Source organism: Cryptomeria japonica, chromosome 6 (assembly GCF_030272615.1).
Source record: "Cryptomeria japonica chromosome 6, Sugi_1.0, whole genome shotgun sequence".
Lineage (NCBI taxonomy): Eukaryota > Viridiplantae > Streptophyta > Pinopsida > Cupressales > Cupressaceae > Cryptomeria > Cryptomeria japonica.
Genome location: NC_081410.1, coordinates 568,287,791 through 568,312,824, shown reverse-complemented (window position 1 = coordinate 568,312,824; position 25,034 = coordinate 568,287,791). Strand labels below are relative to the sequence as shown.

Genomic DNA, 25,034 nt, shown 5'->3' with positions numbered 1-25,034 from the left:
TTTATTAATATAGAGAATTATTTTTCATTTAAAATTAAATTTAAGATTTTTGGTTTTGCGTGCAATTTTTTGTGTGTATATCATTTTATCATATTTATTAGAGAAATACATATTAATTTTAGATTATAATTTTTTCTCCTTTTAATTTTTTTTAAATACTAGACCATGATTATGTTTTAAAATCAATTTAGAAACTTATTTTTGAAATGATCCAACTTTGCCATGAATATAGAAACTATTTTTTAATTTAATAGTAAAATTAAGTTTTTTGTTTTTGTGTGGAAGTTTTTCTATCATTTTATCATATTTATTAGATAGATACATACCAATTTACAATATTTAATATCAAATTTGAAATTTATTATTGAAATGATCCAACGGCTCTAAACATTGCAATCATCTTGTAAGTCTCTCCATATATGTGGACTGTCGATCATAGAAGTTAGTAGATTGGGTTCATATAGGGAATGCCTTTAGTGTAATTATCTTTATGAGTAATTTAATTATTTACAATTAGAATTAGGATTAACATTATGAATAGAATCAAAACTATCATTATTTTTATGGTTAGGATCAAAATAGAATTAGAGTTATAATTAAGATTAGGGTTGAAAATATGATAGAATATGGGTTATAGAACTGGGGTTAAAATTAGGGTAACCATTAGGGTTAGAATGAAAATAGGGTTATTATTAGTTTTACAATTACAAATACGGTTAGGGTTACAATCAAGGTTATAATTACAATTTTGATTAGTGTTTGAATTAAGGTTACACTTAGGATCAGGGTCAGGGTCAGGGCTAGACTAAAATTTGGATTACAATTAGAATCAGGGTTAGATTTACTATTAATGTTTTTCTAAACGATAAGAGTTAGTGTTACAATTAGAGGTATAATTGGAGTTATAGTTTGGGATACAATCAAAGTTAGGTTTAGATTACAATTATAGTTAGCATAAGAGAACACTTAGGGTTAAGATAGATTTAGGGTTAATTCAATGAGAGGAAAATCAAACTTGGAGGGAAAGACATGTCGGGGATGAGAAGTCTGACATGCATACTATGATCACAAAATTTGAAACTTCGAAAAGAGGGCTAAAAGAAAACTGTATTTTTGGGAAAGGTATGTCAAGGATGATGAATCTAATAGGGTTGCCGAGATGAGAAACTCTAACATTTTGAAAAATAGTTTATTGGGAAAAAAAGGACTTTAAGTGAAAGGCATGCTAGGGATGACAAGTTAGACATAGATGTCGGGGGAAATACATGCAATGGATGACAAATTTACTAGGCATGCGAAGATGAGAAATGTTGATTTTTTTTGAAAAGATCTTAGAAGGGAAAATAAGAGTTTTAGTGAAAGGCATGTAGGATCAACACAAAAAATTCAACTATTTCTAATTAATTTGCATTCATTTGTATTTAGATTTTTTATATTTTAAAATCAATTCATTTATATTACAAAAAATTCTCATTAACAAATACAATTTTTATATTCTATAATTATATATTCTCCAATATATTATTTAAAATATACATTACTAACCATTGTACATTGCACCTATTTTTGATACAATGCTAGTTTTATATAATCATTATCGTACATATGAACAAAATACTAAGAAACATAATAAAAAACTAAAATTACAAAATATATACTTCTTGTTTTACAATCTAGTAGGATTTTAGTCCTTTATATAAACCCTTTTCATGATTTTGAAGATACAAAATTTCAACAATATAAATCGTGTTCAATCTAGGTAAGTGATATGAGAATAAAAAAATATCCCTTCGTTTTGCTGACGTGTAAGCTTATTATTATAAATCGCTTACGCGATATTTTAAAACCCCAAAACGTGGGACATCACAAACGTTAAATCTCGACGCTCTAAACTGGGTTGCTTCCTATTATCTTCCTTTTCCATGACTTTTCAGGGTTTGGAGAGTTGAAAGCTCACATCGGAAGTGCAGAGGCCATTTCTTCTGCCGCTTGCTTCACTCAGACAACGAGGTAAAATTTCATTTCTTTCTCTTTATCGTGTTTCAAAGTTTCCAGACATCTTCAGAGCTTGAAATTGTTAAGGAAATAATGGAAAAGCTGTCTTGAAGCCGCTGTGAAATGGCTTATGTGTAGGGTTTTAGCTAGATTAAAATGTAATAAACTTTTTCTCCCGAGTATACGGTAGCTTTATAAGAATGGTTAAACGAAGATTTGATGTTTAATTAAATGCCCTATTCGCTGAAATTATAACTGTAATCGACATATCAAGATTTTGGACCTGACAAAATACTTCTGAGTCATTAATGCCATGTCCTTAAAAGACGAAGTACAGGAAGTCCAAGAAAACTTAGTGTACGCATGAACCGTAAACTAGAAGAGAGAGACGAATATGGGGGAAAATGATATGGTGAATATTTTGGAACAAATAGCCCAAAGCATGCAGCTTATAAATATCTTTAATCACAAATATGTTATGATTTAGGATAATATAAGCGTTCGAAAGAACAATCCTTATTCTGAACTGAATCTAGGACAGTCCAGGAAAAATCATTATTGAAAAATTTCAAGCGAATAATAACTTCTTTTATACACAAATTATGGTTTAGGAACACAGGAGTGTTAGAAGAACAATCCTTATTCTTAACCGATTCTAGGACACCAGGAAAAATCATTATTGGAAAATTTTAAGCGAATAATAACTTCTATTTTACAAAAAATTTGGTTTAGGGACACAGGACTGTTGGAAGAACAATCCACGCTTTGAATCAATCTAATCACTTCAAGTTCTCATGCTGGAGTCTATGCAACTCATTTATTAGCTATGTTACATGAAACGAGAAACCTAAAACAATGCAGTGGAAAGCTGAATTAAAAAGGTTAAATTTGTGTTTACATTGGTAGCTTATGTATTAATTCATAGACCTTTTAACTTCTTTCTTGTTGATACTCAAGCTGCTGAAATGGGACCAATTTGTTGATGAGGCTGCATGTATGGATGGAGACATCCAGGCTATATTTATGATGAAGAGATTTGGATTCTATTTATGGATGAAGGGATAGGACTTGATTGTCTTCTTGAGTTTCCTAGATACCCTACTTTCAAGCTTCCTATATATCCTTCTTTCAAGCCATATCTTGAGAACTATCCTTATACAAAGAGCAACTTGATTGAGGATTTATTGGATATAGGTGATGGGATTGCATAAATGACGCCTTTGACATAGAATAGTTTTGATTGCAAAAATGTTGGAGTTGTGCCTATGATTGTACTTGAGATCCAAGTTTGCTGAGGCTTTAACTTTATTTTTTTAGAGGCCCAATTCTATAAGAAATAATTCAATAAACAAAGAAATTATACTGATGTCCAAACAGTTTACTGATGAGACAATGAATGGATAGGAAAAAGGAAGGTCTTTAATAGTGGTATTGATTTATTGATGAGATAGTATGTTTTTAATAGCTCACAGCTACACATCTTATTGTTGAGCTGGGCATCAGAATAGTTATACGTGGATAGTATTTTGATAGCCACAAATAATTCTTACAAGCAAGACAAGACACTAATTTCAAATACACTTTTCAACCTATATGCCAAAGAAATAAATCTATACATAATAGTTCTCACACCTGTCATACAAAATATAATTGTTATTAAATAATAAATAACGATGAGAAAAACTAAGATAGAAGGTTGATATCTAATGGTAATGTATGAAAATTTATATTTAAGGTATCTGAGTTGGTATTATTAATGTATTAAATCTGATTTTTGAAATTTCAGTTTATATATGCATTGAGCTTCATCTTGTGTTTTAACTTTTAAGACTAGCCTCTTGTGAAGAACCTTATGGAGATTGACTTGTTTAAAATGTGAACCATGCTCTGTTAGTTTACATTCATTGCTGTGGACATTGGTTCTGTGCATGCTTGCAAGGAAACTCCATTATAGGAATGTGGACTGCCTTCTCGATGTTGTACCCACACTTTCTGGTAACTATGTTTATATATAATATAGCTGCTTCCTTATTCATTTACTCACTTACACTGATTGCTCGGTGTCCCTGTCCTCATGTATGTACCAAGACCCCCACATCACCAAGTAATTGTAACTTTCAATATTTGAAGATAGTTTACAAATATGGCTCAAATGAGCACCTGAGTCCAACTGAGACAATAATATAGCTCCTTACGATCAATACATTAATTAGCTCCTTATGTGTATTAAGTTATTAACATTTAAATAACAACTTAGATATTACCCCTAGAAACCAACAATGGAAGACCAGGACTCACCATTCAGAATTCCACATTATGTCATTTTTGGGGATTTGATCTTGGGTCTCCACAATGAGAATTTAACGGTTTAACAAATTGAACTCAACCACAAGGACTTCTCTTGGTTTCTATGGTTATGTGTGTGGACTTAGAGGATGGCTATGACACAACTGATAGCACAGATAATAGATGTAGAACACTTTTGATTATTCTTTTATCCTTAAATAATATTGACATGGTCTGATTGCTGAATTCATGTATTATTATCAATGTTTATGTTTAAATTTTTTGATATATATGTAGTGAGATTCACCTTTATTTGTGTTAGATGTGAATTAAAATTTCCATTTTGTACATTGACTTGTGTAAACATGAATCATTCTTTATTTGTTCATGCTCTTTGTTTTTGGATATTTGTTTTGCGTGTGTGTGCCTGTACAATGTTACATTAATTAATTACTACATCATTGAAGAAAGCATAAACTATTTGTAATAGTGTTGTTGCATGTATTGTTAGATTGTTCACATAGCATATTTGTTACTGTAAAACTTTGGTAGTTGATGGTTTTCTCTAACAATATTGGTTACACATCAAGTAAGTAGTTTAAATATGTAAAAATTCTTGCTAATTATTCAAATTGGATCAGTCCTTGATTGATTTAAACATTTGACATCAGAGATTGAAAAAGAAGAGAACCATTTTATTCTTCTCTGGTTCTGTGTCAGTGAGAGGAGCTCCATAGTAATCTCCGGCCAAAAATGTTGCCCTTTGGATTCTTCAGGCATAGAATTCTGCTATACAAAAGCCAATGTTTAGAAAAATGTTTGTTTGGAAAGAGAAGAGGATTTGGTAGTGTGAACTATAGATCCAAAGACCTGAACAATGATATTCACAAATTCCTCCTTCCACAGCTAGGGTGCATAGGCATAGCATGAAGCAAATACAAGCAGTGCTAAAGGTTTTTAATTTAAAGTTTTCATAATTTTTAAAGTTATACAAATTTAGGGCATTGATATTTTAATGGTTGAATTTTTATATATTTTGCTTAATATTTTGATAAAATAGCCTAATTGTGCTGATTTGATATCTCAAACGTTGGGAGGAATTTTTTTCTGAAACTTTTTCAGATATTTCAAATAATATTGTAAGCCATTTCGCCAAAGCATTTCAATATAACTCTTATTATCTTAGTGATTAATCATTTTTTTAATGTAAGCTGGCCTTGAATTGAATTATTTCAATATCTCATGATCCAAGTTGATTATTTTTGATGAAAATTTGGCACATTTTTCCAGAAGGTTTTTGCTTCCAATCTTACAATGTGTAAGAAGTAATAGTTTTTTGTATGGTTGTTCTATTTTTAAACGCTTTGTTAAAGAAATTCAAGTGTTGTTAAAAAATTAAATAAGTGTGGAGTTTCATTGCCACTAGTGCCACAAATGTTTTGTTGCTTAGATTCCCAAGCTTTCAGAGGGATAATTAATCTACCAGAAAACCCCAAGTCAAAACTCATCTCAAGTTTGAAGGCTTATGTCCAATTGTTGACGATACCATCATGGAACATGCCATATACTTCTAATATTAGTGAAAATTTGACAAGCTTAACCAGAAATCCAAGCTGATTGTTATGTTTGATGAATTAGATGAGGTCCAACTTTATATCCAAGATTTTACCAGTACCAAGGATGCATGGGACAACTTGAAACTGTCTACAAGTTAAGGAATCAAAACTAGATTCTACACCCATATATTTAGTTTCACTATGTGAAGATGAAATTGTTGAATTTTTCCTCGTATTAGTTGTTGAATTGTGGACCTCTATACAAGTGTCTTGTGAAAAGGTGACAAATGATTTCCTTGTTACTATTGTCTTGAGAGTGTTGCCCTTTGCATACAAAGTCTTTGTGACATCCTTAAATGATTCCAATCAGAAACTGAATTTTGAACAACTTTTGGATATGCTTCAATAGGAAGAGACCATTCATGAAGAAATCATGTCTTAGCCAGAAACAAGAAAGGCAATAAGTGTATGTACTATGGAAATAAGCTTGGCAAGCAACCACAACAAGGGAACCACTCTCATTCGTGGAAGAAATGTCAAATTTGTGTGAAAAATGCATATAAACAAAAGTGTTATTGGGTGCAACTCATTTATGAGTGGGTTTTCTAGCAACACAAAGCCACAAGAAACACTACAAGTTGTAAAGAAGGAGGGTTTACGATGGATGAAGAAGAATACCACACCACAACATGGACATATTGTTGAAGATGAAAACTTTTGAGATTAAGAGTATGTCCATGTTGCACATACTCATGAGGAGATCCCTAATCCAAGTTCAATATGGTATGCGCTTTGAGCTGTAAGATACATGATTGGACAAAAGTATTGGATCATCACTTTAAAGAATACGTTTGATCCCAACTAGGTTCCTCTTGGAGATGATACCACCTACAATATTCAAGGTTTAGGTTGTCACTTTACAATTTGGCACACATTGTTGCAATTGTTTAAAATTTCTTCATTTTTCAAGAGTCATGAAGAACTTACTATCTGTTAGGCAATTTTTTTTTGGATCACAAGTTGAAGGTGTTGAATTTGATAGGAAAAATGCTAAGAAATTGTGTTTCATTCAAGACAAATCTAGGAGTTTAAAGATTGCTGCACTCACATCTCAAATCAGCTAGAATGTTTGAACTTGACGTCCACAATAACAACTAAGCTTTAGCAATCAAGGTTCATGATTCTAACATCCTATGGCCTTAAATGCATGTTCATCTAGGCATTGGTTATTTGCTTGCACTTAACTACATGGCATGCAGCCTTTCCTTGCTCAAAAAGACTTATTATCTTTGCTCAAGTTGCTTGGCTAGTAAAACACTGAGCTCCTTTTGGCTCTAGTAGTCATCAAGTGACCTGTCCATTGATGATCAGACATAGATTATGTGGGTATATTTGCTTGAAGACAAATCAATAGATCTTTAGAATAATTGAAGAGTTCAAAGCTTTTGTGGAACAGCAATCTAGTCATCATATCTATGTGCTCGTCTTAGATTGAGGGGGATACACAAGTAATGTGTTCTCTCTTTTTATTAAAGGAATGTGGCATTTGACATCAATTGATTGCTGCCTATACAACTTCAGTAGAGTGGCTTTATCAAGAGACATCCATCTTGGGAGTGGTGTGTAGTATGTTGAAGGATTCTCACTTGGAATAGGCATATTGGGTAGAGGCTATTTGCAAAATAATTTACTTGTTGAACTTTGCACCTACAATAGTTCTCAATGGTATTACTCTAGAGAATGCATGGATAGGTAACACACCTTATATTTACCATCCTCATGTTTCTGGTTTTATAATAGACATGCACATTATAGAGAAGTAGAAGAAGTTGGACAAGAAAACCTTGAAGCATATCTTGGATACAACAACGAGTCAAAGTCCTACCAACTCATGCATCCTTACACTAAGAAGTAATGCTGAAAACCCTAGACGAGGCCAAAGACAATCATGCTTTACAACAACACATACGAATACAACTTGCCTAGAAAAGGACCTAGGTTATATCTATGCAACAAATCACTAAAAACACAAATCAATAAGGAATGAAGCTATTATATTCAAATGAAGGGAAAATAGTATAGTTACATTTCTTTGGTGAGCTCTTAAAAGTGGGAAAAACTTGTAAACTGTAATAATCTTCACACACACTCTCTCTTGCACCTCTTGGATATGCAAGAGGCAACTTTTTTTAATAGAAATCTAGTATGTGAAATAAATGTCTGTTAGAGAATAATAATATTTTGTTATATATTTTCTATAAGTAGTTGTTGAGTTGAGTAGCGAAGTTAAGCAATCGTATGGGAAATATCAAATTTTTTATAAATGTAATATATGGAAATGTAAAAAAATAATGAGAAAAATCCCAAATATGTAATTTAGTCTTTTTTGATGTTTCCATTACTGTGCAATTGTGCACTTTTCAATATTGTTCAGTTTTGCTATATTTTGTGTCTTCATTTCCAATCACTCAATTTTAATATGGTATTAGAGCTTAAACTTTGGCTGGCCTGTGAGATGGATGAAAAAGCAAGCAGGGTATACATCTAAGGAATAGTTGCTGCTTGCTATCGTTATTTCTTGCTGATTAAATCATTTTCTGAGAGATTATTAAGCCAGTTCAGTACAAGGCTATCAGTGCTGATGGAATGCATGTTTATTGGCGGCATTATGTGATACAAAGCTATCAAGGATGATGGAATGTATGTTTATTGGTGGCCTTATGTATTTACTGTATCTCCATGTGATTATTAGATTGTGCCCTTGTATTGTGTAGCCATGAGTTGAAGCAGGAAAATAAATATGAATAGGTATCGAGTGCAGCAAAATTTTGCTGAAAGTTTGGTAAATAAATTCTGAATTTCATTTGGGAAGAGTAGAATCTTCTTTATACTATGTGATATAATATTATTGGCTGCTCTTTTGACAATGGAAAATGCATAGGGAATTGGTAAATTTGTTTTTTACTAAACCTTTAAAAAGTGAAGTGGAGAGACTGGTTATATAGAAAGAATTTGAAAAAAGAGAGTCCTGAAACTCTGTTATGGAGGAAAAGTGATATAGCAAATAAGAAAGGTATGTAAAATAAAAGGTGTTTTAATTTTATATGTAAGAACATATTCATGTGAGAATAAGGTGCATGTAAACGGCATTTGAATTTGATTTCTTTTTTTTTGATTTATATTAAGTTAATTAGAGTCGATGTCTTTAAAATTATTATTGGAGAAAATAATATAAGAGCTGGTGTAGGGAGTTGTTGGAGAATGGGACTACATTTAATGGATGGGAGGTTGAATGTTCAAATCTTTTGATTGTGTGTTTGTTTTGTAAAAAAAATATGAGATGTTTGTTTTGTAAATGTAGAAATAAGGATATGATGGGTGTTTGTTATATATTCAGAAATATACTATTGTAAAAGGTGCATGAATTTTGTAAATGGAGAAATCATATTCCATTTCCGAGTTTCAGGTGCATGATTTTTGTATCTGGCAAATTAAGGTGCAGTTAGTTCTAGTTGAAAAGGATTTATGGGATATCATAGCTAGAAACACAAAAAAGCCATAGGACATAGATGAAGCCACAAAATGGACATTTAAAGATTGTAAAGCAACAATGCTCCTTGGCCGTGGATTATCATATGCATACTTGCCTCATGTTCATCTTACAAAGACCTCAAAACAATTATGGCATGGTCTCAGTATATTATTTGTCTCTTAAGAAAAATCAATCCTCAACAGATCAAGAAACTAGAGTCAAGCAAAATCATCTGATTAGTAAAGAAACTACTTTGCTTCTCAAGAAGAACATTTCAACATGGAAGAACAAAGTTTTTAATGCTTCTAGTTTTAGAAAAATGGACATGTTCAGATGAATCACATCCACTGTGCCAAGGACCTCATTAATGGCTAATTGAAGAAAAATAAAGCTCTGGTTGCCATTGAAAGCAAGATAGAAGACTGTGGTTTTGTATTACATAGTGGAGACTACCCCCACCATAACAATGACGAGGAATATCTATATCAAGGATTATGCAGGTCATAAAGGAGGCTAGAGGTACCGCAGGTTGGGGATTTTCCCTATCTCAAGCTAGCTTGTTGTACAAGATAATAGATTGTTTGAGAACCACCACCATATTTGTGCCTCTTCTTTGAGCAAAGGGGGGCTTGGTAGTATTTGTGGTGCAATCTGTGAAATAGGTGTGGTTAGCTTATCTGTATTTGTTTTTCCTTTGTGGATAGTGTAATCATTGAAATATGTGTGATTAATGTATCTACACTGGTTTCATTCCTGCCGTACACTGGAGAAGGGATTAGGTTCCCATAGCACTGGAGGAGGCATATTGATACGCAGAGGAGAGTGGACTCTTGGAGGAGAATTGTTCTCATATTGTGCATGCGTTGGAGGAGGTATTTTTATGTGCTCAGAACAGGGTGGACTTTTAGAGGGTTGCTTTCTAATTGTGCATGGAGGTTGGGTTTTATTCTCTCATGGGGCATAGAGGATTTGTAGAGTTTGATAGTCAGGATATCTGCTGATGCAATCAGTTTGGTGTGTGCTGGGTGAGTGGGAGATTTGGTGGAGATGCTTCATTAGATTTCCAAATGGGCTGTTGTGTTCAGTCCATGCAGTGTTTTGTCCATTGATGTAAGGAGGGAATGCTGGAATATTACGTCATTGGTTAGTAATAATAAATAAATGTTAGAATAGATATTTTGGTATGTTAGAGAATAATAATAATAAGTTATGTATTTCCCATAAGTCTGTAATGTCCCCTTATGGACTATCTTGGTAAGTGGGGACGATTATCTTGATTCCTATTCTTTCTCTATCAAATGATTGAGATTTAAACCAAGTGAAGGGTATTACACAGATTATCAATTGTTATTTCTTACCCAAATATGTCAGAATTGATGTAGAACTGATAGCAGGGTCTGATAGATAATTATGAGATATACTATAAATGAGATTACTTAATTACTTATTGTGATAAAGGAATGAGGCTGGTCTGATGTATGATATGCCTTCCAATTGATTTATTCATATATATGGCTTTTTGGCAATGGTTTACTCTCTCTGATATATCAGTTTCTTATACCCGCGTCTATGTATTTCTAACAGCAATATGTAACTATTCTCCAATGATACCCCTCCTGCAATGAACATTCATCCTTCTAAATACCTTATGGACTGAATAGTTGTGTCTCTTCCAAGGAATGGGCATACCTTTCCCTTAGACGAATCTCTTCATGAATATTTGTTTATTATCTTAATCGCTTTAACTACTGTCTTAACAAGATTACTTTCATACTCTCCATCTTCATTATCCACGATAATACAAGTATCGAGTACAAGAGTTCTGCAATATACCCCCATCTGCAATCATCGCAATTTCACTACAAATGGTGGGCACGGGAAGTGTTTGAATGGGTGTAAGATAATTCGCAATCTTCCTGTGTATTGAAGACTACATTCTATGGTGCCTTGTTTCTTTTATACATGTATGTCTGCCACTAGGTGTTTATTAATAGTTATTTAATAGTAATTAATATTGACTGCAAATCAATATTTTATATAATAACATTATTATAAAGATAAATGGTATTTAATAATTTATTATAAAGGTAAATGGTTCTTCATAATAGATTGTTATAGAAATTAATGGATGATTATTCAGTACCAAATAAGTGTATTGATATTTAATTTAATTTAATTTTTTTGTTTATTCTTTTGTATTTTAATTTTTATTATCATTATTTATTATTAAATTATATTTCAACGTGGGGACGTCACAAAGTCGTTGAGTTAGTTAAGGAAGTTAAGCAATTGTGTCAAAAAATCAAAAGCTTTATAATGTCAATGTATTAAAATTTTAAAGTTAATGAGAAAATCCTGAATGCATAATATAGTTTTTAACATTTCCATTACTGTGCAATCATGTTGTAGTTTTCAATATGTTTAGTTCTGCTATATTTTGTGTTTGCAAATTAAATTTTTAAATTTTAGCAGGAGACAATTTTACAACTGTTTTGATTTTATCCATCTCCGAAAGTGAGTACCGCTCTCTTATCATTAATAATGTTTTGTTATGTATTTCATGTAAGTAGTAGTTAAGTCAGATAGGGAAGTTAAGTGGTTGTGTGGGAAAATCAAAGGCTTTAAAAGCCAGTGTACCGAAATGTAAAAAGTAATGAGAAAATTCTCAATGGATAGTAGAAATTTTTAATATTTTCATTACTGTGCAATCATGTGTAGTTTTCAATATGGTTTAGTTTCACTATATTTTGTATTTACAATTTCAATCTCTCAATTTTAAATAAAACTATTTCAATTTGATTCATCTCCTCAAGTGCGTACCACTCTTTTATTATCAATTGATTGGGATTCTTAGTTATTTGACTCCCACTAGTCTAGATGTCATCTTTATTGTCAGTTATCTTTCATAGGTTGTGTAGGAACGTAAGTTATGACACTGAAATCAGTATTAGGGTGTGTCTGTGATAATGGAGCATTGCCTAGAGTACAAGAAGACTGATCAATTCTTCTTGTCCAACTACATGAATGCAGACTATACCGGGTCCCTTGATAGTAGGAAATCCATATCATAATTTGTTTCTTCAATCTAGTCTGAGTTTTTGGGAAGTAAGAAACAAAACACGATTGGTTGATCTTCCATTTAGGCAGAATATTGTGCAACTGGTGAAGATATCTATGAAATGTTATGATTATGTCTTCTACTAGTAAGAATGGGGGTACCACATACACAATCAGTGGTCCCATACTGCAACAATCAGGGTGTTATAAAAGTTGTTTGTAATCTAATGTACCATGATTACATGAGACACATTAAGGCTCACTTCCACTTCATGTGTGAACATGTTCAGTAACATGATATTTAGCTCTAATTTTGTTCCATTCAAGATCAACATGTAAATATATTCACCAAATCAGTTGCATGTGAAGTTTGAGTTATTGTGAAATTCTCACTTGCAGGCTTATGACTATGATGTGTTAAGGGAGAATGTTAGATTAATTGATTACAACAACATAGAATAAACTACATAAGAGAGAGATAAGTTGTTAAGCTATGTTATTATTTTGTAATAGTGTTGTTACCTATATTGCTAGATTGTTCATGTAGCATAGTTTGTTGCTGTCAAACTTTGGTAGTAGATGGTTTTCTGCAGCCATATTGGTCACATCTTTGAGTAAAGTTTAAATATGTAACATCCTTGTTCATTATTCAAATTGGTTCGCTCCTCTATTGTTTCCAACACGTGTATACACAAACTTGTGTGCACCTGTTTATGTGCACGTTTGTTTGTCAGTGCATTCTTACAGGCCTACCATGCACACTTACATTTTCAAAAGGGTTTGCATGTGTTTATGGGTATGTCTGTGTGTTCAAGCATGTAAATGCTTACACAGATTGGCCATGAACATATGAGTTTCTAAAATTATATGCGTATACCCCACACTTCCACTCATGTGACTTTGCAAGTTTGATCTTGATTGATTTTGGTGTTGCAGGTGTTGATTGTTGGTGATATATGTGTTTCATCTCTAATATTTTCAACAGTTTGTGTTGCAGGAACAAATTACCAAGAGCTATCACATATAGCACTCTAAGATATTTTTAGGGACGACAGAGACATCTAAGATCAAGCGAATTCTTGATAAGAAAGATTGCTAATTGTGAATTCAGGAAGAAGATATAAAAAGAAAATGGCAGGGCTTTTGGATCCAACTAATCTTGGAATTGTCTCAAGTGGAGCGTCTTCTTCAGCACATGGAAAATTGGATGAGGCACATGGAAAATTGGAGGAGCCAGATCATTCTAGCAGTAACTGGTATTTTGGCAGAGAAGAAATTGAGAAAAATTCTCCATCAAGAAATGATGGAATTGATTTGAAAAGAGAAACATATTTTCGGAAGTCATACTGCACCTTTCTTCAAGACTTGGGCATGAGACTGAAATTGTACGTAATATTTGCCCTATTTGCATAAGCAAGGATTACTTTTCATGTGCATACACTAATCTGTCTTATAGAAACAGTCCTATTTTAAACTTATTCTAATGTAAAGAGGGTTTTGTTTGCAATCAAATAATATTTAGTTCACTCCAATGACAAGTTTCTTGTTCTCTCTTTTAAATATAAGTTTACCAATTATATGTTGAACACCCGTTGAATGCAAGTAATGCAAGCTTTAGGTATGTCAAAATCAATTGTTGATTAATCAAAACATCAACCTATCTAGTTCTATTTTACATTTGCTATTTTGTTTAAATTCTATGTTAAAATCAATAGTTGATTAATCAAAACATCAACCTATCTAGTTCTATTTTACATTTGCTATTTTGTTTAAATTCTATATCTGTACTTATCATGAAATTTTATTTACAATTTTTAATTAGTTTACATCTTGAAAGCTCCTGTAATGTAGATGTTGTCTTGCAACCAAGTCTAGGAGATAGCCACAAATCATGTAGAAGTGATAACCTACACTTCACAACTAATTTGCAATTTTTAATTGTTTTTGAAGGGCAGCTAATATCTTTGTTTATTACTCTCTGACATTCAAGATGAATAGTTGTTTAATGGCAGACTTGCTGTAAAGTTCTCTTTTCCTATTTGGAAATAGAAGCAATGGTTCAGGGAATTTAATATTTACAGGTACAAATAGGCAGATGTACACAGTTAACACTAATACATTAGGTGTGTAGACAGTATAACTAACTGCCTTATGCTTAAAAGGAAGCAAGCTGCGGGGTGAAAGTAGTTGATGGCTATAAATTCCCAACTCATAGGGCAAAGTTCCCTCCAAATTTAGGTTTAACTGTAATCCTACCACAGTAGCAGAGGCCGTAAGTTATAATACACAAGGAGTAGAGGATCTTGAGTGAACTGCTACGTATTGTAATGATTGCTTTTCCATGCATTTAAAAATGAAAATTTACATAATGCATACCAGAATTAAACATGTAGGCCTTAACAACAAGATACAAAAACTAAAAAAGCTGCCTTAGTGAACCTACAGGGCACTGGGTCTTAAACGAATGGGAGCAAACTTACTGTGGTGAGAAGTGTATTTTGCCTGCAAAGTATGAAGACTAAAATTGAAGGGAAACAAAGAAATGAGACCAAGCTTGTAATTTATTTTTTGAAGAAGTTGAAACTTGGAAATCACAAAATTTGTATTTGAATAATGAGCAGATAAGGATGTGTAGCCCCAAATTTCAAAATTTGGATTTGTTGATGAGTAATGATAGCAGAAATCTCAGGGTTAACGTCTTAGCATCCTCATCTCTGGTACTAACATTACTTAAGAGGTACTTCTGTCCTCTGCACGTTGCCTGCCTTGTGACTGTTTGTAATACTAATTAACAATGTATGATGAGATAAAGGTCATAGAAGAAAAGAACCTATTAGTGGAAATTTAGTCATCATTGTTGACTTTGCCACATGTTAAAATTCCCTTGAAGAATAAATAAATGAGTTTAACTAAGTGGAAGCTCCAGTTACTTGCAATAGGAATAGGTCATTTTAGAAAATGCTGCATGTAAATTGTGTCATGTTTTCTCATTTATTAGTTGACAGTGAAAGAGTGCTTTGGCAAGTTTCAAATACCTTCTTTATTCTATATGCATGTATGATGACTAATAATTGAACATAAGCTTGATAGAATTTCTTAGATCATAGAATCTTCTAAATTTAATAGTGGGGATTTGTAGGGGCTCCAGCCCTGGGAACTAGGATAGATAAGAATACAATCTGAAGCACTACAAAACAACCAAAATACAGCCACAATCAATCCACACAAGTGGTGGCAGGTTGAGAAATCGGAAAGCAACCAGACAGCAGCCAACTATAACCAGAAACTAAGGGTGGGGTCCCATAGAGGGGCTTAAGATTCTATTTTTTAGGAAGAGGACGTCCCATGGAGAAAAAAAATTTGCTACAGGATTATTTGGAATCTTTCGAGGTTTTTCTCCACTGCTCCGGCTTCTTAGGGTTGGCTTGGTGGCTCAGGGATCTGCAAATATCACGTGAGCATGGGAGGGGATTTAAGTTTTTAGTTTAAAAAGTTTAGAAGTTTAGTTGCCTCTGTTTTTTTGTTTTTTTCTTTGGTCACCATTTGGTGTCCCTGCTGGTGGCATCCCCCCTTGTTTTTACTCTTCAGTCCCATTGACCCGTTTGTGGTCACTTGTTGGACATTAATAAATTTATCTTATCTTATCTAAAAAATAGAAGCTCCTACTTTTTAGGCTTGCACATTTGAGCAGGTGAAAATGGGGTGGGGCTAAAAATTGCCCTACCAGCTCAGGGATTTTATCTGCCATTTGTCAAACATTTAAGTTTAGATTTCATAAAACAATAATTTTGGAGGGAAAATGAATTTTTTTACTTTTTTTTTGTTTGTGCATAAAGTATAGAAGACAGAGATATTAAACTCATGAGACCACCAGCGTACTTAAATTTCGGAGCTTAAACGTTTAAACTGAACTGCACTACAAAATCCATGGGACCAGCAGCTTTAAAATGTTCCTAAAACATCTCAGCAGCTCCTGCTCTATTTTTTAGGAAGCTACCCTCCATGGGACCCCAGCCTAACCCAACAAAGGACTCAACACTGGGCTGTGGGAATTTTGAAAAGCCTTGACTGGAGACAACAGCTTCAAATCTGAGATCCTCCTTTCTGCCTATCACATGATTATTCCAATCCATAGCCACCACAACGACTGATTTCAGTTTCACCATGCCATCTCCATCGAGAAGACCTAAAGCTTCAAATTTGATGCCATGAATTTTTTTGTAGTGTTTGGAAACTCTACCACAAATAACAGAGGAAGCATATACGTGAAGGTAACTAAAAGCATGCTAAAATTTTGAGAAACCAACAAGAAATTAATAATTGAGCATAAATCTTGACAGAAAGCCATTAAAATCTCTACATATTAATTTGCTACATGCAACTCTTCCTCTATTAGTGCAAGTTCAGCTTTGTTTACATTGACACAGGCACCCTCCACATTAGTCTTTACTTCCTCAAACTCCTTCATTTCATCCTCAGCCACAATAGCATTCATTGGGAGGAGAATTAAAAGCTCCAGTTGAACTTTAACTTTGATTGAACCATCTGTTTGAGCTTCTCACAAAAGTCAGTTACAATGGTGGCTTGGGAGCAGAAGGGCATGTTACTAAGCCTTCCTCCCTAAAAATACTCTTAACTAGATGAAGCATCATAAAATCAGGGTGTCAAAAGATCTTTGGGTAGTGGTTAGAAACATGACTTTGTTGAAGGGAGTTTTTGGAACACCGTTCTTCCTGCATGTTGTTAAACCGGCTAAAATCAAAGCATTAGTATCAGAAACTAGACCAAACTCTAACTTACGTCACCTAAACATTAGCTACACCCAAAACAAGAGCAATCATGTAAAGCCACCAAACAGATTGTTGTGGGGAGAGTGAAGGAAAGCCAGATAAAACACTAATGCTCATGTGCTTGCCATGCCACTTGTTAAAGACCAAGATATAATCATTGTTAGATTTTGTCATGTACAATCTACTCAAGACCTAATTTATACGAGCCAATCACAAAACTAAGAAATGGGATGTTTCAATATTCAATTTAATTGAGTTAATTTACAAAAAGAAATGTACAATTATATTGGCTTCTTGGATTCATGAATCGAGGAGATGACATGTCTAAGAGGTGAGAGTTTAACTCCCATTCATTCCCAATCAGGATGGGAGTTAGCTCACTTTAACTAGCATGATAGATGGAGTATAACTCAACCTAGGTTAGGTTAGTGTCAATCAAGTGCGTAAATCAATGCACATGATTAATTGACACAACTACCTAAGTGTACCTATATGTAGTGAATAAATGAAGTATAAATGGTAATTGTTCTAGCCTAGTTAACTAACAAGAATCTAGACTAGTGAAAATATTTTATTACTCAAACAATCAATATGGTTTACACTCTGTAGAACTCCATATTTACCAAAACATCATACGATTTCTAGGTTGTCAGTTTGGGTTTGAAGAACCGGTTCGTCGGTATGGCAAAATTTTGAAATGGTGTTTGGGTTCGTTAGTACAAAAACATCTAATATATATATGCAGCCTATAAGCATGAATTAGGATTAGAATGTCACATAATATCATACAAATGACAAAAACACCATAAACTTGTAATCATAGCTTCATTATCATACCATAACAGCATCATATACGTCAAGTTCAACATCAAAATATTAAAATGATAATATCAAGTTCAATTATCATTGTATCAAAATTCAACTTGCAACAATTGGAACTTTATACTAAGTTTAAATCATCTAATGGATTCCTCTTCTTCATCTTCAATGGCATTAGTCAATTCACAAATACTGCCAAGGCCAATGGATCGGCTGCATCAATAACATTCTCGTTGTCCAAGTCCTCCAATGCAGCAATTGCAAGCTAAGAAGTGGAAGCATCCAAGTTCATATGCTTTGCATATGTATCCCACATCTTCGACTCCTCTTTGTATTCATCCTGCTTGTGTGAAAGGAGATGCAAGTGGGAATTCATATATACTAAGTTCTCTGCTCTTTTTGATTGCAACCTATTGCGCTTTATTGAGTGGATGAAAGAATATGTGCTCCAATTTCTTTTTGATGCAGATGGACTAGCAACCTATGAAGACAAGACAAAGTAAACAGTTAAAACTAAATTATTAAAGTTATAAAATTACTAGCAACCTATGAAGACAAAGTAATTTAAAATTATAAAGAAAACTTGTGATATAATTTTGATTGTCAGGGGTTGCTGCAATTGGAATTGTTGGCCATGGAGGTACCACCAACTATGAGCATCCTTCTTAAATCGATGACAAAGATTATCAATACTTAGACCTTTTGCATTCACAAACTCTATGAACTCATTTGAAATCAAATCTCGCATATCATCATCAAGAAAGAGTCTAAGGAATGTTGCCTTGTACCCATCAAACACTTCTAAATCTCTGTATGGTGGAAGCCTTCTTGACATATCAAGGTATTGTTTGCTATAATATTTGGTGTCAATGCATAGGTAAGAAGATGTGGAGGAGTGTTCATCTTGTTCCATCGTTCTTCAACAATTGCTTGGAATTGTTTGAAGGTCTCCTCAGGGTCTTGCTCTTTGTGATTCATGATTTTCTTCATCTTTTCAAGCATTGAGACGATGCCATTATACACCTCTCCAATGCAAGGCCTATCTATGTCAGTGTAGCGAAGCAAACCCATAATGGGCTTGGTGAAGCGAAGGAGATACTCCACATTTTCCCACCAAACCCATAATGGGCTTGGTGAAGCGAAGGAGATACTCCACATTTTCCCACCATGAGTAATCCAATATCCTTAGCCTAATTTTTGCTGCCCTCTAGTGCTGCTTTGCATCCATATAGACCAATTATTGCTGAGCACCATATTGCAAAGTGCCGCTTTCACTTTCACAAGTCGTCTCAAGACAATTAAGTTAGATGCAAAATGGGTCTTAGCAACCTGTAATAGAAAGTAAAGCAAAAAAAAGACAATTAAATAGAGACAAATATGTAAAAAGAATACGCATTACACAATCAAATTATGAAAATCAGAAAATGTAAAATAGTAATTTTAATTTTTTTAATTAAATTACTACTTCAAGTTCATTTACCTTCAATAGCTCCGAATTTGAGAATAATCTGAAAATTCCTTGAGACATGTGATGGTTTGTGATGAACATCTGGATGCCAGCCTCTGCATACACTTCTTTGATCTAGCCAGTTTTATTCCCAATCTTTTGTAGCATAAGATTAAGTGAGTGGATTGCACAAGGTGTCCAAAAGATATGCTGATACCGCTCTTCAACCAACAAACCAGAAGCTCTACAATTCTTTGTGTTGTCTGTTACGACTTAAACAACGTTTCTAGGTCCCACTGTCTCAATGGTAGAGATGAGAATATCAGCAATAAATTGCCCATCTTTTACTTGCCCCTCACAATTCACAGATTTCAAAAACATTGCCCCTTTAGGGGACACCGCTATGACATTGATCAAGGGATGGTTTCTTGAATCTTTCCACCCATCTGAAACAATGGATACCCTTGTCTCAATGAATCCCTTATGGGCTTCAATGCATCCTCAACGCCCTTGACCTCTCTTTCCAACAAGGTGTTGCGTATCTTCTCATAATCGGGGCCCTTATACCCTTTTGGAGCTTCATTGACACTTTTCAACATCTTCTTCCACTATGGGGAGCGAATAATACTGAAAGGCAACCCATTTGCATATATGCATCTTGCTATATCTTGGTCGGCAATGTCTTGACTCTCATTTTGAAATGGAGTTTCCAAAGGTCCCTTTCTTTTGTGTGGAATGGGTGCTTGAGTTTCAATGTCAGGCTCAGCTGTGGTAGCATAAAAGGGGTGGTCTTCTATCACATTATTCAAAGATGGGGGCTGCATTCCCTTTGATTTTTTTTAACGGGCATATTTTGTTTACGTGCTTCTCTCTCTTCTACTTCTTCATGCTCCATGATATATTTTAATATTGTGTCATTTCGTATATTTTTTTTACCAAGGCATTTCTTGATTCCTCTTCCAAGCATTACACACAAATGGCCTACCATCCGAAAATATGAACTATTCCTTTCTTTATCACAACCCTGACATTTCCAACGGAATCCCCCACCTCCTGGAAAGGGTCTTATAATATCAACATACTTCCACAAAGGAGAATTAGAATATGGTTGTTGTTCATTATTGCCTATGGAGGAAGAGGTAGATGCCATTGTAGTACCTATGGCAAGAAATTTTATACACATTCAAAATAAAAACAAGAGAATGGAAAAAAAATAAGGTAGATCTTTTGGACAATTATGAATTAAAGAGAAATAAAAAAACTAAAAAACTTAAACAAAAACAAAATAAAATGACAAAAAACTTAATAAAAAAACTAAAAAACTAAACAAAAACAAAATAAAATGACAAAAAACTTACCTCTTTCACCCAATAGAAGCTTGCAAAGGAGTAGGAATGAAGCACAAACACTTGATCAAGCTTCACAAATCAATCTTCCAACTCCCTCTTGCTCAACCAAATGAGACGTAAAACCGAACTTAAGTCATTTTAAAACCATTTAAAACCAGTTTTTAGGGTTGTGGATGTCAAATTTTTATTAAATTTACAAAACAAATGTGTTTGCTGGCACTTTTCCGGCCAGGTTCGTGCGTGGTCCGTTGCAATTTACCTAGGTCCGGCTTGGGTTTGAACCTCGTCCAGTTCAAACTGGCCGTTGTGGTCACGGACCCTGTTTGGACCCATAGGCAGATCGGCCTTGGACCTGGACTCAGTTTGGACCGGACCGGACCGGTACCAGGGGGCCAGAGGGCTGAACCAGACATCCTAGTATGATATCATCATACCAGTCCACATGGGAAAGTCAACCTGAAAGGTGTACTTTGAGATGCTATCATAATCAAGGCGATTTCTGATTAATTAGAAGGGCTTTCAACCTTCCCATTTTGACCACCCTCAATCTCATTGATGAGTAAAAGGGCATTAGATTTATGCCTTTGTTTGGAGGCAAATCTATTACCCCATTACATTCACAACAGCAATAGGCAAATCACATGAACTCAAAATTTTGAGTAAGGGAAATAATTTCTTCAAATAAACTGGAAAGTTTCAATTAGGACAATAAGCTTTCTGCAAGCCCTGACTAGCATTAGTGTAATCATCCTTGACCAATAATTTACTACACCCTTCAGCCTTTCCTAAGGCTAGTCTAGCTATCATTGCCTCACAATCAGCTTTGTTGTTGGATTTCTGTCCCCACAAAAAGGAACTGTTTTATAAAAAATCTTGAGATCCATTCCAGATAACCACACTGGCTCCCATAGGGCTTTGATTTCCCCTAGATGCCCTTTTGAAATTCAAGTTGAAGAAACCACCATGTGGAGATAACCATTTAACTTCTACTAATATCTATTTTCTTAACTGATAACCTCTCAGTGGGAGAGCATAAAATTCATAGAATTATGCTTCTAGATTAGGTGCAAAGAGTCCAACTGCCTTGTTCATTTATCATTTATCATTACTCTTGTTTTTTGATGCAATAATTGCTCACTGGCAGGTGCTGTAGATTTTCTATCAGGCCCTTTTAATGTGTTCGTCTCTTGTGTGACGTTCCAAGAAGCAAATTACGTGTTCCTCTTTTTTTCGTGAAAACGATTGATTTAGAAACTTAGAATTGCATAGCTTTAGTGTGATAAAAAATCTGGTTGCAAATTGACAACATCCTCTAAAGGCAGGATTGTTGGGAGTTTACAAAAAGATTGTAATGTGAAAATGAGATATCTACCAGAAACAAAATTAATCTTTAGTTGCGAAGCCAATATAGTTTGTAGGCAAGCAAAGGCAACTTAGTGTGAAAGAAGGGAGGGAAGCTAGTGTTATTGACCAGGGCAGTTGAGAAAAAAGATCTTCCTCTTCTGTGAAATTATAGATGATGGTTTTGGGAATCTGCTGAATGACACAAAAATTAGAAAATTCATAGGAGGGCTGTCTGTTAATGAATCTGTTAGGAAAGACACAAAGTGAGTTTGTTAGAATGGAGGAAGGTTGTCAAGAATGGGATCAAAGAAGAACAGCTCTTGTGGCTTGCATCATATGCTATTGGGGCTTGTAGAGAAAAAGGATGGGTGAAACATATGACAGAAAATATTACCCTGATCATGATAGATTCCAGGCAATTTAAGATCTGCTCCAATGTTCACAAAGTATACGACTTGAAACTGTCGTGGCATGCTCTAGCTTTACCTATGGTATTTATTAGTGTCTGGCTGATCATTGTTCTGGAATGGATTTTGACCACTTTAAATTCTGGGCTACCAGGAAATCCTTAAAGTGATTTATTCCATCAACGAGGAAAGAAAATAAATTTTGCTGTTTAGTAGATTTGGTTTATATATCAAAATGAGATGATAGAACTTTCTGCTTGAGACTAAACAGCATGGAGTTGGGCTTGGGTCAGCGGTTAGTCCTTTCTTTCCTGGGAGGTTGAGCCCCATTTTTGTTTTGCCAGTTTGAGGGGCTGTAGCAGTGTATGGCAGTTTTATGTAGTTCTTTCTTTTTTGCTTTATGGCTGTGGGGTGAATTCCCCAGTTTGGGAAGAAATTTTAGTTATTGCAGCCAATCTGGACAGGTCACACATCCTGGTGAAATAAAGTATTTCCAGCTAGATGTTTGTTTATAGCAGATAGGATTGATGTATTTATCAACTTGTAGCTGCTAGATGTCTTTTGTTTGCCAGGAAGGAAAAGGGGCAGACTAGACCTTGGAGTGTGCAATTAAATAAAGAAACGCACAGATCATCCTGTTGTTTAATATCTTTTTCCATTGAAACTAATGCATAAAACTCAGTTAGCATGTCATTGTTTTAGTATATCTTGTAATATTGTGGTAATCTTTTGACAGATGTGGTGCCGTAAATTTCTGGTTTATGGAAATAGCTGTAATGGGAAACATCACAGTGACTGTAACTCTGGTAGCAAGCAAGTTTTTGGTTGAATTCTTATCTAAGCCAGGGCATTGTTGCCCCCTGATTTCTTTTACCTCTATGAAAATCAGAGATTTTATGAAACAATTGCAACTGCAGGAAGGGGTGATCTTTCCTCTTTGTGCACCAATCCACTCATTTGACTTATTAGTTTTGGGGGTCTTGATCCATTATTCCAGCCATGGTTACCTAAAGTGCAGGCACTTGTCCACAGAAATAGCAAGTGCTAGACAGGGATACTTGTCATGCACTTGGAATGTCATCCCTTTGAAAAAGATCTGAAGGTGTTGGAGGTAGCAGGTGATTTTTATCACTATGGGATCCTTTGGAGGGGCTCCAATGTGGGTGGGATCTTTCGTGTGTGAGCTGACCTGGTTGTGAACCCGTTAATAAACTTTGATAAAAATGAGACAAAAAAACCTTTTAATGACTATATGGAATCCATACTAAAGGCTATCAATACCTCAGAATTTCTCATCAGCTATAAGCTCTAAGGTGTGGTGCAACTCTATCAAGAGTTGGTTGAACAACTTGTGATTCGAAGGTTGAAAGTTCATGCTAAATGATATCTATGCATTTATATGTGGTCATATTACTCTGAATAAGTGCTCATCATGAAGCACCATATTGTTCTAGGGCTCAAGTTCTCCAGATTAAGAGACTAGATTAACTTGAACATTGATATGATTCTATTTGTGAATGAGTAATTTACATTAGAGGAGTCCATGTTTATAAATTATAGGTGAAAATATTACACAATGTATTTTCAACTCCTACGTTGTAGCATTCAAAATTTGATTTCCTTTTTAATTTATTTCGATTTACTCTTGAATGATTCTACTTGGTTATGGATCTTAGCGATTTATAAAATAACTATAGCTACAACTGATTATAATTCATTTCTTCATCATCTCCTTTCTGCTTAGAGTACTTTTTCTCCAATTTCTACATGAGATTTGGGAAACTCTAGGAAAGTTTTTTGGGAAAATCACTTGGTCTGGATCACGTATTGTTTTTGCAAGCAACAAATTAAGTAGTGGTGTGGCTCTTTGCTACTTGTATGAATTTGGACAATTAGAAAAGTATCTTTAATCAACAGTAGTTGTAAATGAGGAATGATATCTTTTGTATGAGTTACAAAAATCACCCTACCCAAGTGAGAGATCAATTGTACAACTTGAGCTTGCTCACAGAAAGAACATCTTCAATTTGGAAGATCTAAGGAAAAGGTGACTGCTTGAAGAATAGTATAAAGTTCTTTGTGGCGGACTTTGATTTGTGACATTATTGCAAAACCTTTGCATGTGCTTTCCTGAGGTATGTGAGTTTGGGCATTAAGCAAAGTATCTTCAACCAATAATTGTTCAAAACCAGGAATGATAGCTACTGGATGAATGATAGAAACCTCCTCTTCCAATGAGATAACCCATAGAACTTGATCTTGCTCATAATAACAACCTTATGGATTACAAGTTGAGTAGGAAGATTGAGGAGAAAGACATGAGTTTTGGTTGCTTTGAGAATAACTTAAGGTCTGTATTTGAAGGTATTAAATTTAGAACCAGAAAAGCAAAAAACAGAAATCTGAGACTCAAAAATCACACAAGAACAAAATACACAAATATTTATCCTGG

General features: G+C 34.2%; 1 protein-coding gene across 2 annotated transcripts in view; it reads left to right on the top strand.

The window, feature by feature from the left end:
* The first annotated feature begins 1,841 nt into the window (after positions 1 to 1,841).
* LOC131049324 (cyclin-T1-4) overlaps positions 1,842 to 25,034 on the top strand; it is a 47,525-nt gene continuing 24,332 nt past the window's right edge. The window contains exons 1-2 of one of the 2 annotated variants that reach the window (XM_057983372.2): positions 1,842 to 2,010; positions 13,424 to 13,811. In XM_057983372.2, the coding sequence (XP_057839355.1) occupies positions 13,558 to 13,811 (254 nt within the window). In that variant the 5' untranslated portion in view covers positions 1,842 to 2,010; positions 13,424 to 13,557. Of the gene's footprint in view, positions 2,011 to 13,411; positions 13,812 to 25,034 lie in introns of both variants that reach the window. The other variant, XM_057983371.2, reaches the window with a different exon arrangement.